This window comes from Zingiber officinale, chromosome 4B, assembly GCF_018446385.1.
Source record: "Zingiber officinale cultivar Zhangliang chromosome 4B, Zo_v1.1, whole genome shotgun sequence".
NCBI classification, from domain to species: Eukaryota; Viridiplantae; Streptophyta; class Magnoliopsida; order Zingiberales; family Zingiberaceae; genus Zingiber; species Zingiber officinale.
The window spans coordinates 63,021,574-63,035,255 of record NC_055993.1 but is presented as its reverse complement, the minus strand read 5'-3'; the positions used below and the strand labels follow the sequence as shown (position 1 = coordinate 63,035,255).

Genomic DNA, 13,682 nt, shown 5'->3' with positions numbered 1-13,682 from the left:
CATATTATAGTGTATATTGTTTACAGATGATATTATTGTGTTAGATTAGACATGTGAAGGAGTAAATGTTAAACTCAAATCTTGGCGGAAAACACTAGAAATGAAAGATTTTAAACTTAGAGTAAAACAAAATATATAAAATTTAAATTTAGTAATATTATATGTAATGAGACAATTATTAAAATAGGAGATGATGAGTTGTCTAAGAGCTTTAAATATTTAAGATTTTTTTGCAAAAGGATAGAGGGACTGAGAGAATGTCTTACATAGAATACAAGCAGAGCGTCAGGTGTTTTATGTGATCATAAAGTACCTTTAAAACTTAAAGGAAAGTTTTACAAAATGACGGTTAGATCTGTTATGTTATATGTTGCTAAATATTGAGTTGTGACTCGAGCATATGAGTAGAAGATGAGAGTTACAGAGATGAAGATGTTAAGGTGGATGTGTAGACATACAAAAATAGACAGTATAAGAAATAAAAACATCATAGAAAAAGTCAGAGTTATATCTATTGAGAAAAAACTCTGAAAGATAATTTAAGATGAAACAAATGTATATATGACCAATAAATGCTCGAGTTATACGCTTTGAAACAATGAAAAATATGCATATCAAACGAGGAAGAAGACCAAAAAAAACTTAGTTAGCAATAATAAAATAAAATTTATTTAACTATAGAAGATGATGATATAATAGTGGATAGAGCCTAATGATGTTAAAGAATCTATATAATTGACCCTACTTAATGGGATAAGGCTAGATGGTTGTTATATAGAGCTTAATCATTAAAGGATAATTTCCATGAAGTCGAGTTCACATAGTTCAGACCTTAATAAGGATGATATATAGTTTTTGATTGAATATTTCTAATGATATAGTTATAGTTTGTATATAGTTCAACAATACCATAAAATTAATGCAGACAGACTCAACTAGATAAGATTAACACAACAAGGGTGCTTTCTCTTTTGCTTGCTTTTTTTACTCTTATGTTTGCTTAGAAAATGGGTTAAGAATGTTCCTACATTCACTCAAGAACTACTTCCAAAAAGCAAGAGCTCGAATGAAAAAACCCAAACTTTTCTCCTTTTATAGACCACTTACTATTCTGTTCTGAAAATCATCTATCTAGTTTGCACCCACCAGTCGACTGTTATCTTGTCAATCACTCGTTGTTGCGAAGCCTTTTCAACAATGACTCTTTTCGTGTGCATCAGTCGACTGGTAGCCATCATGATTCAATTGATATATCATCAGTCAAATGTCCTCCAAATGTCCTCCCAAATAGAACCTTCTTTTCGCTAGCTTCTTAACTTAAGTTAACTGTCCAATTGACTCAACCATTGTATTCCACAATAGTCGACTGATTCAAACTATGCAATCCTGAATAAGTAACTTTTGGGTGTGTGGTTTAACAGTCGACTTGATTTCTTCCATCAACCATATCTTCTTTTAGTGATTAGTACTCTAATTCCGACCATTTTGAGACTAAATTTGTGTCATGCTAAGAGATCCCATGACTCTAAGGCTTGCTCGTCTAACTAGTACAAGTTAACCTCGAGTTACCAAGATTTTATCCTTACCTATTCGACTTATCCAACCTCAACCAACTAAAACTTCTCATGCCTAGAGATCATGTCTTTGAGACTTCATCTATTGTTAATATCTAGTCGACCTCAATCTAACTAGGACTTTCACATATTCAGCCTAAGTCAATCTTGATCCGCCAAAACTCTCACTTGGTTAGAGTTCACTCCTATAAGATTTCAACCTTATTTGACATCCAATCAACCTTGACTTACTAGAACTTCTACTTGCCTAGAAGAGTTCACTCCTCCAGGAATTCAACCTTAACACATTAGAACTTCCACTTGCCAAGAGCTCACCATTGGAACTTCATCACTATTAAACATCTTTGACCTACATAAACTTCCATCATTGCTAAGCACCTAGTCCTCCTTGACCTACCTAGACTTCTACTTGCCAACACTATGATAGACATCTCCAATGTCAATCCCATATTGAACTTTTACATTTGTGAACTCCATGTTGGACTTTTCCAATGCTAACACCTATTGAACTTTTCATCAACCAATTCTTGTTGGACTTATTAAATGTCAACAGCTATTCGACTTTCCATCTATCAACTCCCTATTGAACTTTTTCAATGCTAACACCTATTGAACTTCAACATTACCAAATGTTTGGTTGACCTCGACCCATTTGAACTTCATACACTGTTAAGTATTTGATCTACCTTGACTTAATTTAACATATCCAAACAATAAACATATTGCTCAAACATTAAAATACAAACCTTGTTCTGTCAACTAAGTTGGATAAGATTGCACCAACACACCGAAGTCACCGAGCTCGCCATTAAGTTTGTTTGTGTGTTCTAGTTGTTAAGACTAATCTTTCCTACTTTAGCTAAATATGAAAACAATATAACTCAATCTATGTTCCCTAGAATTGGATTTTTCTTTTTCAATTTTGCAACTTGGCAAACCATACAAAAGGTCTCTTTGAAGAATCCAACATAGCTAGGATGATAGTGTTTAATTTATTCTCAACATTAACAACTTGTCTCTTAGTGCCATTCTCTTTTCTATACTCTGAAAGATACTAGAGCATAAAGTGAAAACATATGATATATATCTGAAAGTGTGATCAGATCTTACTTGTCTGATAGGTAATCCATCATAAACGTTGAAGGCTTTCCCACAACAAGTGGCTCTCGTTGGGTTGAACCATAAATCGCACCGACCATAGAACCTCCACCTGAAGTACATAAGATAATAATTCAAAGTAATCTTTGGAAAAGCCAGAAATCGAAGTCATCCACACACAAGGGTATAAACCGTCAAGTAGTTCTGTTCATTAATTTTCCTAGACAGTCCCTATTACTAAGAAGTAAAATGATGGTATGGCACACTACAAATACCCCAAAAATATCTTGATTTGCTATTTTCCATGTATCTTCAAATTCTTGTTACTTGCACTCAAGCATAAATATGTGACACGAGTATGCTGTAGGTGCAAAATCTCTCTTTTTTAATAGTTTTATTGTGTGATCAAGAAGGTTGATCAAGAGTTTTAGGGTCAAAGAATCTAGCATAAGATTGAACTATATATAAGACACATCCCTTTGCTATGAGCACGTATTAGCAAAAACATTTGTTAGGTTTTGCTACTATTACAATCTAATTTATAACAAATAGAAATTAGTCAGCAATTTGCATTGTTATTGACACTTTGGCTCCACCACTTAGTGGGGTCACAATCGGAAGAATACAAGTTGAGTTTGTCTAAGGCTGGATGAATGGAAAACATGGTCCAACCATGGTGGGGGGTGACTCAGCTAAGGCATCCATGGCCTTGGCAAGACTATTCGAGTTTAGATAAGGTGGATAATATTATCCAAGCGAATAAGCTTAACTTAAAGTGTTTGTTTACCTTCTTGAGAAGGGGAGATTTAAGGGGGTGTGACTCCTTTTGTCTCATTGGCTCTTCTAGGATTGCTAAGGTTAGAAAGTGTTGGGCAAAGAATGTCATGGATTTTCCAAAAATTATCATAAGTCTTCCTTTTAAATATAGTAGACCTACAGAGAGTATTGGCCAAGGTGTGCTATCATATGTTATAATTATTAGAAGCTGATTTCTATTGTGGATCATTTAGCCTCTCTATATACACAAGACAGTTCTTCACCATGCATGTTCATCTATCTGATTGTTGGTAAGAATGATTTAGGGTTGTTAATTATTTCCCACATCAGCACTCTCCTTCACCTTTAGTGCATGAGACAAGTGACAATGTGCGCTTTAATACAAGAGGTCCTTTTCCTTTCCATTTAAAGAGTCCCCAATAACTTTGTTGGTTATTTTAACTTGTGGTTTAATTAATGTATGGGAAGCTATTCAAGGTAACATTTTTCTTAATAGTGGTTGTCATACTCCATCCTTTTTCTTGCTATGGACATCATACCCCTCGGTTCTTGTAGGTCAGGAAAGCCCTACAAGGTCACTAGGCTTAGATAGGTATTGAAAGAAGATTATTGCATACCTTCCACCATGACCCACTCCAATTTTACAAAACTCTACAGCCAATACCAAATCCCTGCTTACTTTCATTTTCACATCCCAACTCTAGATTATTGAGTTTATAATCCCCACAAGGTTAGATCTCATTTTTTTTCACATTATTGAGGCAAGGCTTCACCTTCACAATCCTACCTTTGTCATCCACCTCCTCAATAAGTGGGACCTATCTGTAAGTGAATTCTCTTCTAATTCCTCGTGTCACCTTATTATCTTCCAAAACAAGGCTAATAGGTTGAACATAGAGTCAAATGAGAATCTTTTTTGCTAGGGTTATTAGATAGTCATCTAGAGTCATATGTCTAATTAAGTTAACAACCTCACCTTTACAAAGGAGTGAAAGAGGTCTTTTTGTCTTTGGTTTGAATTGGCTCATACCAACCCAATGGTCATTTTGTACTATAGTCCACAACATTCTTTGTAACCTTTTCAAAGAGGATAATAAAAAAAGGTGAGTGCCTCTTGGCATGGGTCTATACCTCTACTTTCCTTCAGTAACCTCACCAAGATGGACCATGAGGCTTTGGATCTCTAAAAGTTTGCAATTTCTAATCCCATTAGCGTACAACATTCTATCACTTCTCTTTTCCAGATATGGACATGGACTTTGCAATTCCACCTCAAGACAATTATAAGAACTCCAATTAGAACCCAAACTTCAAAGTGTCAATAAAAGTTTTCTAGCGCCTAAAACCGGTTTTAGTAAATTTGATTAAATTTAGTTTTAAAATTTTATTTATTTAATTTAATTATGTATCATAACTATACTTATACTAAAGGAGGCTGAGTAATTAACATGCTAAGTAATAAATTAACAAACCCGACCCAATTGGTTAGAAAACCCCTCTTCCCTACCTTGCAACCTTTAAGGAACCTTGTCGGAGCGCTTAACATCGTTTCGCCTACGTTTCGCTAAGTATCTTTTCAGGCGCAAAATGCTAAGGCAAATTTTCTAATATGTTTATCTGCACTAGATGGGTCGTAGTGTGGATGTTTTGAGGTTGGTTGCATGCCTTATTGTTAATAAGTATGTTTTTTTTTATTGTTGTACGGTTTTGATGAAGTTCTACAACCTCGTTGCTCGGAAATTTTCATGCTGGAATCTGTTTTGTTTTGGAAAATTCGGCTGCTGTAGGGATGCTGGAAAGGGAGGGGTTTGGAGGGGCTTAGAAGGAATGGGCAAGGTGAGGAAAAAGGCTGGAGGGGTTGATTTTGATTTGTTATTCGGTGGATAAATCTTTGTCAATGCTGCGATCGTTCTTTTTCTTTGTGTTGGTTTCCTAGTTGCCTGTGTGTGGACTTATGTTTCCAGAATTTTTAATCAGAATTTTGTCCATTTATATAGGCTCGGGTAACTAATTTCTTTTAGTCGGTAATGTGAGAATAGGATTTCCTACTATCTGATTGAAACCAGAAATGACTCAAGAAGAACAAAAAATGGAGTTTTAAGTGGTAAATTGATAGAAGGAAAGGTTGAGATGATTTAACATGTTTAAAGGAGATCAATAGGTTCTATACTTGTTAAATCTATTGGATTGGAAGGTTTAAGGTCGAGAGGGTGATTGTCAGTGGTTAAATAAAAATATAGATGGATATTGCCAGGGCAGAACCCTTAAAGATTTTACTTTTTATTTATGACTAAGCACATTTAATTCATTTAACATAACATGTAGTAACGACTTTTATTATTATGCACGAAAAGAAAATCGTTTTGTTTTTAGCAATGACTCTTGATGCATGAAAAGTAAACTATTTTGTCTTAGAATGCAAAGTAAATTATCTTAAGATACTTTTGTTGAATGTGGCAATGTGAATTGTAAAGGAGTCCAACTTAGGGGATACTGGAATTCTTTATCAAATCAGAGGAAAAGGGGTTGTGGGATCCGGCTTAGAGGATACCGGAATCCCTACCAAAGATTGTGGAACCTGGCTTAGAGGATATCGGGGAACACAACCAAACCTAGTACTATGGTAAAGATCCGGCTTAGAGGATACTGGAATCCTTACCAAAGCTTGTGGAACCCAGTTTAGAGGATACCGAGAAACACTACCAAGTCTAGTATTAAGGAAAATGTTTGGCCAAATGAACAAAGGTTGAGGTAAAGGAGCCACTTTCAATGAACTATACTCATTTAAAAATTCTGAAGTTTAAGGTTGATGCGAAAGTAAATGTTTGATGTTAGTTCAATACAGTTTGAAGGTGCATGGAATTAAATGGCAGCAGGAATTTAAATTTTCATTTTAAATGTTCAAACTATTTTCTTAAAGATATATTAAAAAGCATGTGTGTGTAGTTATTTCTTGCTATAAAATGTTGAACTTGCTGAGTCTTTAGACTCATAAGTCCATATGGTGCAGGTAATGAAGGGACGGACGATCTTGATGGATGATCAGCTAGCTCGTACCAGGTAGTGCACACTAGGTGGTTTTTTTATTTTAGTTTATATCATTCTCCGCATTAGGATGTGCGGTTTTCCTTCCTGAGTCGACGATGTAGTTGATTGTTAGATGTTTTAGGACCCTTTAATTGGTTGGTTGCACATTTTGATCTTTTGGATATTTATTTACTACTATGATGTTCAGACGGAATTTTTATTGGGTTTCTAGTGGAACATGTTCGAAATGCATGACATTGGAGTTGAGTTATTTAAATTTCGGATGTTTGGTACTACATGCATTTATATATATAAAGTGTTAGGATGTTTTAGTTTTCACCCAAGTAGACATAGTGCCTCACCCTTCCTAGGACTCCCCCCAACTCTAAGGTCTTCTATCGAGGTTGAGATTATTAGTAGCGATATGACGACAAGGATCCAACTTTGGCTAAGGTCCAAAGAATTAAAATTGAGGTTCTTGAGATAGAGATTGAGGTTCTTTAGGTCAAGTTTTAAGGTATCTGGGATAGACATCGAGGTAGCTCACACCGAGGAGATAACAGTTCGAAGTAAGGGAGTGATCTCACTCCTTAGGTTGGAGCATCCTTAACCAAGTCACCCTAAGACAAATGATAGTCAACTCTGACTAAAGGTTTACGGATTCAATGTATGACATCCTAAACTAAAGGTCCAAAGAAGTGATGCATGCCTCTGCCAAAGAAGAGAACCCGTCAAGAAGGACCTTCACCCACCCTTCATTGTGATTAAAGTGAACTTTAGGCCATGACGGGGTTCTTTTCTAGAGTGGAGTAGAGAATGTCTCAAACTTCTTGGAGAGGTTCAATGTATGACGCTATGGTCTAGTAGAAACCTCATAGGTTGCTTCTCAGTAAGAGGCAAGAAGAAGAAATTAAGATGGAACTTGCTGGATTCAGATGAGTAGTGGAACAAGTTCCAGCTAGCAAGGAAGTATTATAGTGTAGTCCTCATATCCCCCTTAGCTCGGAAGTATCATGTTATGCCCTTTGCCAAACTACTTCACACTTCGTTAAAGACTCGATGAAAAACTTTCATAAACATATAGCTCAACATAACAAGTTCAGGATGTGAGATATTGAGACACAAAAGAATGCCTTAAGAGGAACCAACCTAACAAAGCTCAACCACCTCAAAGGTGAGGTAGCCCAACGAGACGAGGCCACCTAGGCACTACAAGTCAAGGTGAACATGGATGAGGCATTGCGCCATTATTAGAAAGAGTGGAGCGCCAAGAAGTTTGAGTTGCTAAGCCATTATGAGGAGTCTACCTTGCATGTTTGAGCACTCTGAGCTCAACTACAAGCCAAGAGGCAAAAGATCCTCATCTTGGAGGAGATTGAGGCACTGCTTCAGCTTTAAAAGTGCAGTGTTGAGAAATTTGAGACTACAAGGAGTCTTTCTTGCAAATCTAAGCACTCCAAGTGGAGGTACAAACCGAGAGGAAAAAGATCCTCAACCTAGAGAAGATGAAGGCGCATTAGGTGTCTGAGCTAAAGAACGACATCAACAAGCTTTGGTGGGCCCATGAGTTGATCACATGCCCTCCTATGAGACCGAGGTGAAGCAACACCTAGAATAGGGGTCAAGGCTCTCTATGTTTGACCTACTTACAGTGTCAAAGGATGCCTTCAAGGTGGGGTATACCTTATGTTAGGAGTAGGCCATCTGACCATAGGACTCATCCCTATAGGTATAGTGTGTTGAAGGAGACACGGAGTTTCCCAATGTGGCTAGCCACTTTGAAGACAATCAGGCTTTTGAAGGAACTAAAAAGAGATTTTTTTGGAGCAACAAGAGCAGTGGTGAGCAACTGCTAAGGAGGCTACCAAAAGGATTGTGCTCGGAGAAGAAATATTAACCACAAGCGACGATGAATAGGTTTTGAGTTTCCTCATCTTTTTGTAGTCATATTCCGCTTTTGCTCATTTTGTTAAGCTTGCACTTAAGTATAGTGAAAGAGAGTTTTTATAGGTATACCTTGGTTCATTTTGCTTCCTCCCTCATTGCCCATCTCTTTTCATTTCCTGAGATGCTTGTTGTGTCCTTTATATTATTTGACACCCAATAATAGATTATTTATGCAGCTTCAATCTAGTAGAAAACACACCTTACCATGCAACTTTCACCCAAATATAAATCATGGTCGAGATTGGGAAAGCATTGATCTTGACCTCAATCCTTTGTTGGCTAGCCTTTAGTCCTTCCAACCTTAGAGTTTACTTGTATATCGTAGCTCAAGTGGCATGGCCTTGACTTCGGCTCTCATTAAAGGAGGTCCTCAAGGTAGCCCCTAATTATCATATGTAATTTAGCTAGTTGAGCCTTCACCTTAGTCCTCACCAAGGAAAGGCCTCAAAGATTATATAGGTCAACACTTCAACTTCAGGTCGACTTCTTAGCTTAGATTGGAGAACTTATGTCATTCTATTTCAAGCACCCTACAAAGCCCTATAAACTGCTTGGATAGGCTGAAGGTCTTAACATTTTCCTTCAGTGTTCCATAGAGTTTATGTATGTCACATAATCAAGGTTAGAGGATTTATATTATTTATTTTATGTCACCTCTCAGAGCTCTAACTTATGGTTAGCTTACATTAGAAAACTTACGTCATGTTCTTTTATGGCACAAGTCTTGATTGTTGATTGACTTGGAACGTCTTATATTCTTTTGTAGCACCCTATAAAGTTGCCTCTTAATTCCCTTAGCATGGAGTGCATATCATTTTTTTATGGTGCCCCCAAGAACCTTGCAACTTTAGTTAGAGGACTTGTAATATTTTCTTTCATGGCATCTCATAAAGCTTTGCTCCCTACTTGATTTGAGTTGGACTCATGCAATTTTATTTCACGTTGCCCCATACAGCTTTGATTCAAAGTGTTATGTCATTCTCTTTCATGGTGTCTCTCGGGATAATAGTGGGGAAATTATCCCTTGTTATGACAGGGCTCAAAAGTCCAATTTGACATCTTATGTCATTTCTTTTTATTTAGCCTTCAAGTCAAACTTCAATTCATATGGGACTAAAGACATTTTCCCCTTGTACTCTTGACTGAATGTATAATACGATTTTCTTTCATGGGATCTCTGAGTTAGTTGAGTCTCACTCTCCCAACTCATGCTAACTACGTCCTCATCTCCCTTAGCCTAATGTCGATTAGCTTTATTCAAAAATGTTTACTCCTTATACTGCTAACAAAAGATCTTATGTGATTTTCTTCTATGGCACCTCTACTTCTTTGGAGACTCTCTACTCTAGCTCATGCTAATTGAGTCCTCAACTCCCTTGGCCTAACATCCATGAGCTTCAAGCACTTCTACCAGAAGCTTCTCGATATTAGTGAAAGTCAATGTCTTCAAAACACATTAGCTAAAAACTACCTAAAATTAGCCAGGGTTGATTCAGCAAGGTGAAGGGCACACTTGGTCACATGACAACTCAGCTTAGGTCTCACCTATGACAATTTTAAGTGCATATAATTCCGAGTTGAAGCATTGAGTAATGATTACTTTAGGAAATAGTATTAGCAAGTATAGGAACTTAATGCATTGCTTTTACATTAAAAAAAACAAATATGATAGTTTAAATAAATTTGACAAAAATTGAATAGAAAGACTGAAGTTCCCTAAATTTCATATAAAACTTCTTGAAGCTTTCCTCCTTGTGAGTTATAACGATCACCCTTAGTTGGCTGGTGAACCAAGTCCTTGCTCGTCTCTAAGGCATCCTTGTAGTTGTCATAAGATTCAACTAGGTTGGATTTAACTACTCTAGGACTCTTAGGAACTCTTAGGGTTGAGAATTTAATTATCAGATGGAAGATTGACACAAATGCTTTTATCTCACTCAATGTAGATTGGTTGAAGATGACACTGTAGCAAGAAGGAAAGTCTACAACTAGGAACCTAGTCTCACGTACCTAAATGTTTAGCTCTTGGATTAGAGTGACAATTAGGCTAATTGTTACAAGTGTTAGAATTCCCTTGATTGTGAAATTAGTTAGCATTGTGATCTCCCCTACAAAGTCGCCCAAGGAGTGGCTTATCTTCGCGAACACTTTAAAGAGCAGGTCATTGGTTGAACTGCCAATATTTATCAATATCCTCTTCATTAAGCAATTGCCAATTTAAGTATCAACTACTAGAGCATCTTGATTGTCTCGAATAATTTTTATAGCCTTGTCCTTAGAATAACTCTCCCCACAAACAGTAGTCTCCTAATGGTCACACATATCCCCTTCCATACTAGCTCTAGGATCGTCCTTGGCACCTGAGTCTGTTGGCCTTCCTACCTTTGGAATAATTTTGTAGATAGTCATGGGTCTTCCATGTCATGTGTATGCATCCATGTCATGTGTATGCATCCATTAGCATCGAGTATATGCTCCCAATAGTAGCCAGGGGTCTTCCATGTCATGTGTATGCATCCATTAGCATCGTGTCTATGCTCCCAATGGAACCTGCAATGCTTCAACCAATTCCTCTTATGGAATAGGCTCTAGTAGAAGAGCTTTTAGCTCTTTATGTTATATCCAAGAGTATCTCATACATGTGTGCAGTGATGGAAGCTCTTTCAAGTCGTTTCATGATTGGAGGATATAGGAAGTAATACTTGGCTTTCTCTCAATCATCTAACCTTTTTGGCTCCTCGCCCTTTGCAATTTTATCTTAGTTGACTTGGTCCTCATAGCATTATCGATCATGGTTTGGCAACTCTTTCCATGAACTTTCTCAAGGAACTTTTATATAGTATGTGAGAATTAAGAAGGCTAAAGGATGAATTTGAATGAGATCATAAGAAAATTGAAATTAGAGTCATCTACTTCGCAAACAATGTTGATGAATTTAAATGAACTTCAGGGCAGCTTATGGGCTTCCTACTTCAAAGTCATTATCAACATTCAGGGCCAACCTACAGCTACTCATGAAGCATGCATTAATGTTTTCTCTAAGATTCCCAAAGCATGAAATGAAATGATCCCAAGGGGAGTCTAGAGATCCATTGATGTGTAGCCACTTTGGGAGTTGTGGGAAAAACTAAGCAAAGGAGGGCATTTGACATCCCATACATAGTGTGGATGTGATTAGAGACATTGGCGGTTTTGTCACATCCATCAAAGTAGGGGGGCATGAATGCGTCAAGTGTTGGTGCAATCATACCAATATAGTTTTGCATATAGTTTTGATGTTTGTGCAAAATTCAAGTTAGGGAATTATTGTGATATTACATGTGTCAAGTGTGTAGAGCAAAAAACTTACAAGTGTTGCACGTGCAATAATGGAAGTCCAAGTAGATCGATGAGGACCAGATACTTGGCAAATGAAAATATAAATAGGTAAAATTAGTTGGCACGAGGAAGTCCAAATAGGTCAAGAACTGGATACTTATCACTTGGAAGCCCAAGAAGATTGGGGACTAGATTCTTGGCAGTATTAAGTCCTAACAGGTCAGGGAGGTCAAATGCTAGTCATTTGATGAAGTTCCGGAGGCGACAAAGCCTCTAGGTATGGAAGCGTGAGGCTTCTTGACACAATGAAGTTCCGGAGGCAATAAAGAATCTCTTGACATAAAGATAAGCTCCTACGAAAAGAGTCGAGTGCACATGCACTTGGGGTACATGTGGGACTAAACTTAGGAGCGAACTTAACTTTAGGAGTGTAAGAGCCTAAGAGGTTTCTCCACCTTCGAATTCTCTCCGAAAAAAAAAGAAAAGATAGCGGAAGTTCGAGTGATTTATTGACAATTATAAGTCATGGAGTAGGATCCAAGGGATTGTCTAAATCGATTGTTTAGTTTGTTTGCTTATTCTTATCTTAAATTGCTTTACTTGTATTTTTCCGTTGCATTAACATTTTGTAGAGCCAAATCCATTTGAGGTGAGAGTCTATTCACACACACACCCTAAGCTTTCTTAGTCCCAAGATCGAGGAACTAGCTCTTCTTAGACATTAAAGAAGAAGGGAGTTTAACATTGGGAACCTTTCCCTCATAGGCTCCTATCCTTTCCTCAAGCTTTCAATTCAGATTATGCTCTTCTCCTTCTAGAACTCATCTGAATTGTCTCCCTTCGACTCACAACTATTTTAGTCCTCTATTATATTTCTATGATATGCGGGCATAAGACCTTTCTTACTCAATTTTCCCTCTCTAACTCTCATCTAAACCAACACACAACTTTCACCCCATGGTGTTTAGTTGCTTGATTCTTGTGCTGAAAGATTTTTCATCCTGCCCAAGGAGAAAGAAGAATCCTCGAGTTGCATTTGCTCTAGGTCAATTATTTTCCAAGAAACCTCAGGCGAATCATGTGTTAGGTTCTTTTCTTCTCCTCTTGAAGTCATGTCTCAGCAAATACTCATAGAAGGTGCCAGTCTAATGTGTTTATATTTTAGCTTGGAACATTTAATGGGGTCAAGACAGGAGGAATAAAAGTTGAATTCTGCTAAGGCCAGAATGAGGGCAAACATGGTCAAGAAAGGGCATGACTAAGTCATAGTAGCAATGACCTTCCGATGTGGATAGGTGTTACTGAAGTGAATGAGCTTAGGCCAAAGTGCCTGCTTAGCTTTTTGAGAAGGGGAGATTTAATGGTGTGTAACTCCTTTTGTTTCTCTCGCTCTCTGAGGTAGCTAAGGTCACTTGGCAGGACATGGATGGTAGAGATCAGATCCCACTTGCTGAACATGGATAGGTAGAGAACATCAGGTTCGGTCCAGACAAAAGCTGCTAAAAGTCCCCTTTTTAAGTATTGTAGCATGTAGCGAGCAATATTTATATACCTTTGAAACATGCTTCGGGCTGATTTTTATTGTGGACTATCAAGCCTCTCTCTCTATATACAAGGCTCTCCTTCACCATACACATGGCATCTATCCAACCATTTATAGGGTCGATTTAAGGTTGTTTATCATTTCCCCATGAGTTACACATTTATTAAATATAAGTTTGCAAGAGTTTTTGAAAAAATATATATAAAAATAAGTTAGCGAATATTGCATCATGAGAGGATTCAATGTTCAAAGTTTTGCATAATGTCAATTTTGTAATATTGTAATATTAGCATTTCTATAGTAGAATTAAGGTTGCATTGAGAGCATGTTTAATGTATGAAATGATTCATCATGGGCTTATGTCCAGAATTAGGATGAGGAGTTACGTATTACTTCAT

The 13,682-nt window shown here is 37.2% G+C and overlaps 1 protein-coding gene across 2 annotated transcripts in view; it reads right to left on the bottom strand.

Moving 5' to 3' along the window:
- LOC121975089 (phosphoglycolate phosphatase 1A, chloroplastic-like) overlaps positions 1-13,682 on the bottom strand; it is a 49,399-nt gene that overhangs the window by 14,450 nt on the left and 21,267 nt on the right. For both annotated transcript variants that reach the window (XM_042526488.1, XM_042526487.1), the window contains one exon: positions 2,685-2,784. In XM_042526488.1, the coding sequence (XP_042382422.1) occupies positions 2,685-2,784 (100 nt within the window). The remainder of the gene's footprint in view (positions 1-2,684; positions 2,785-13,682) is intronic.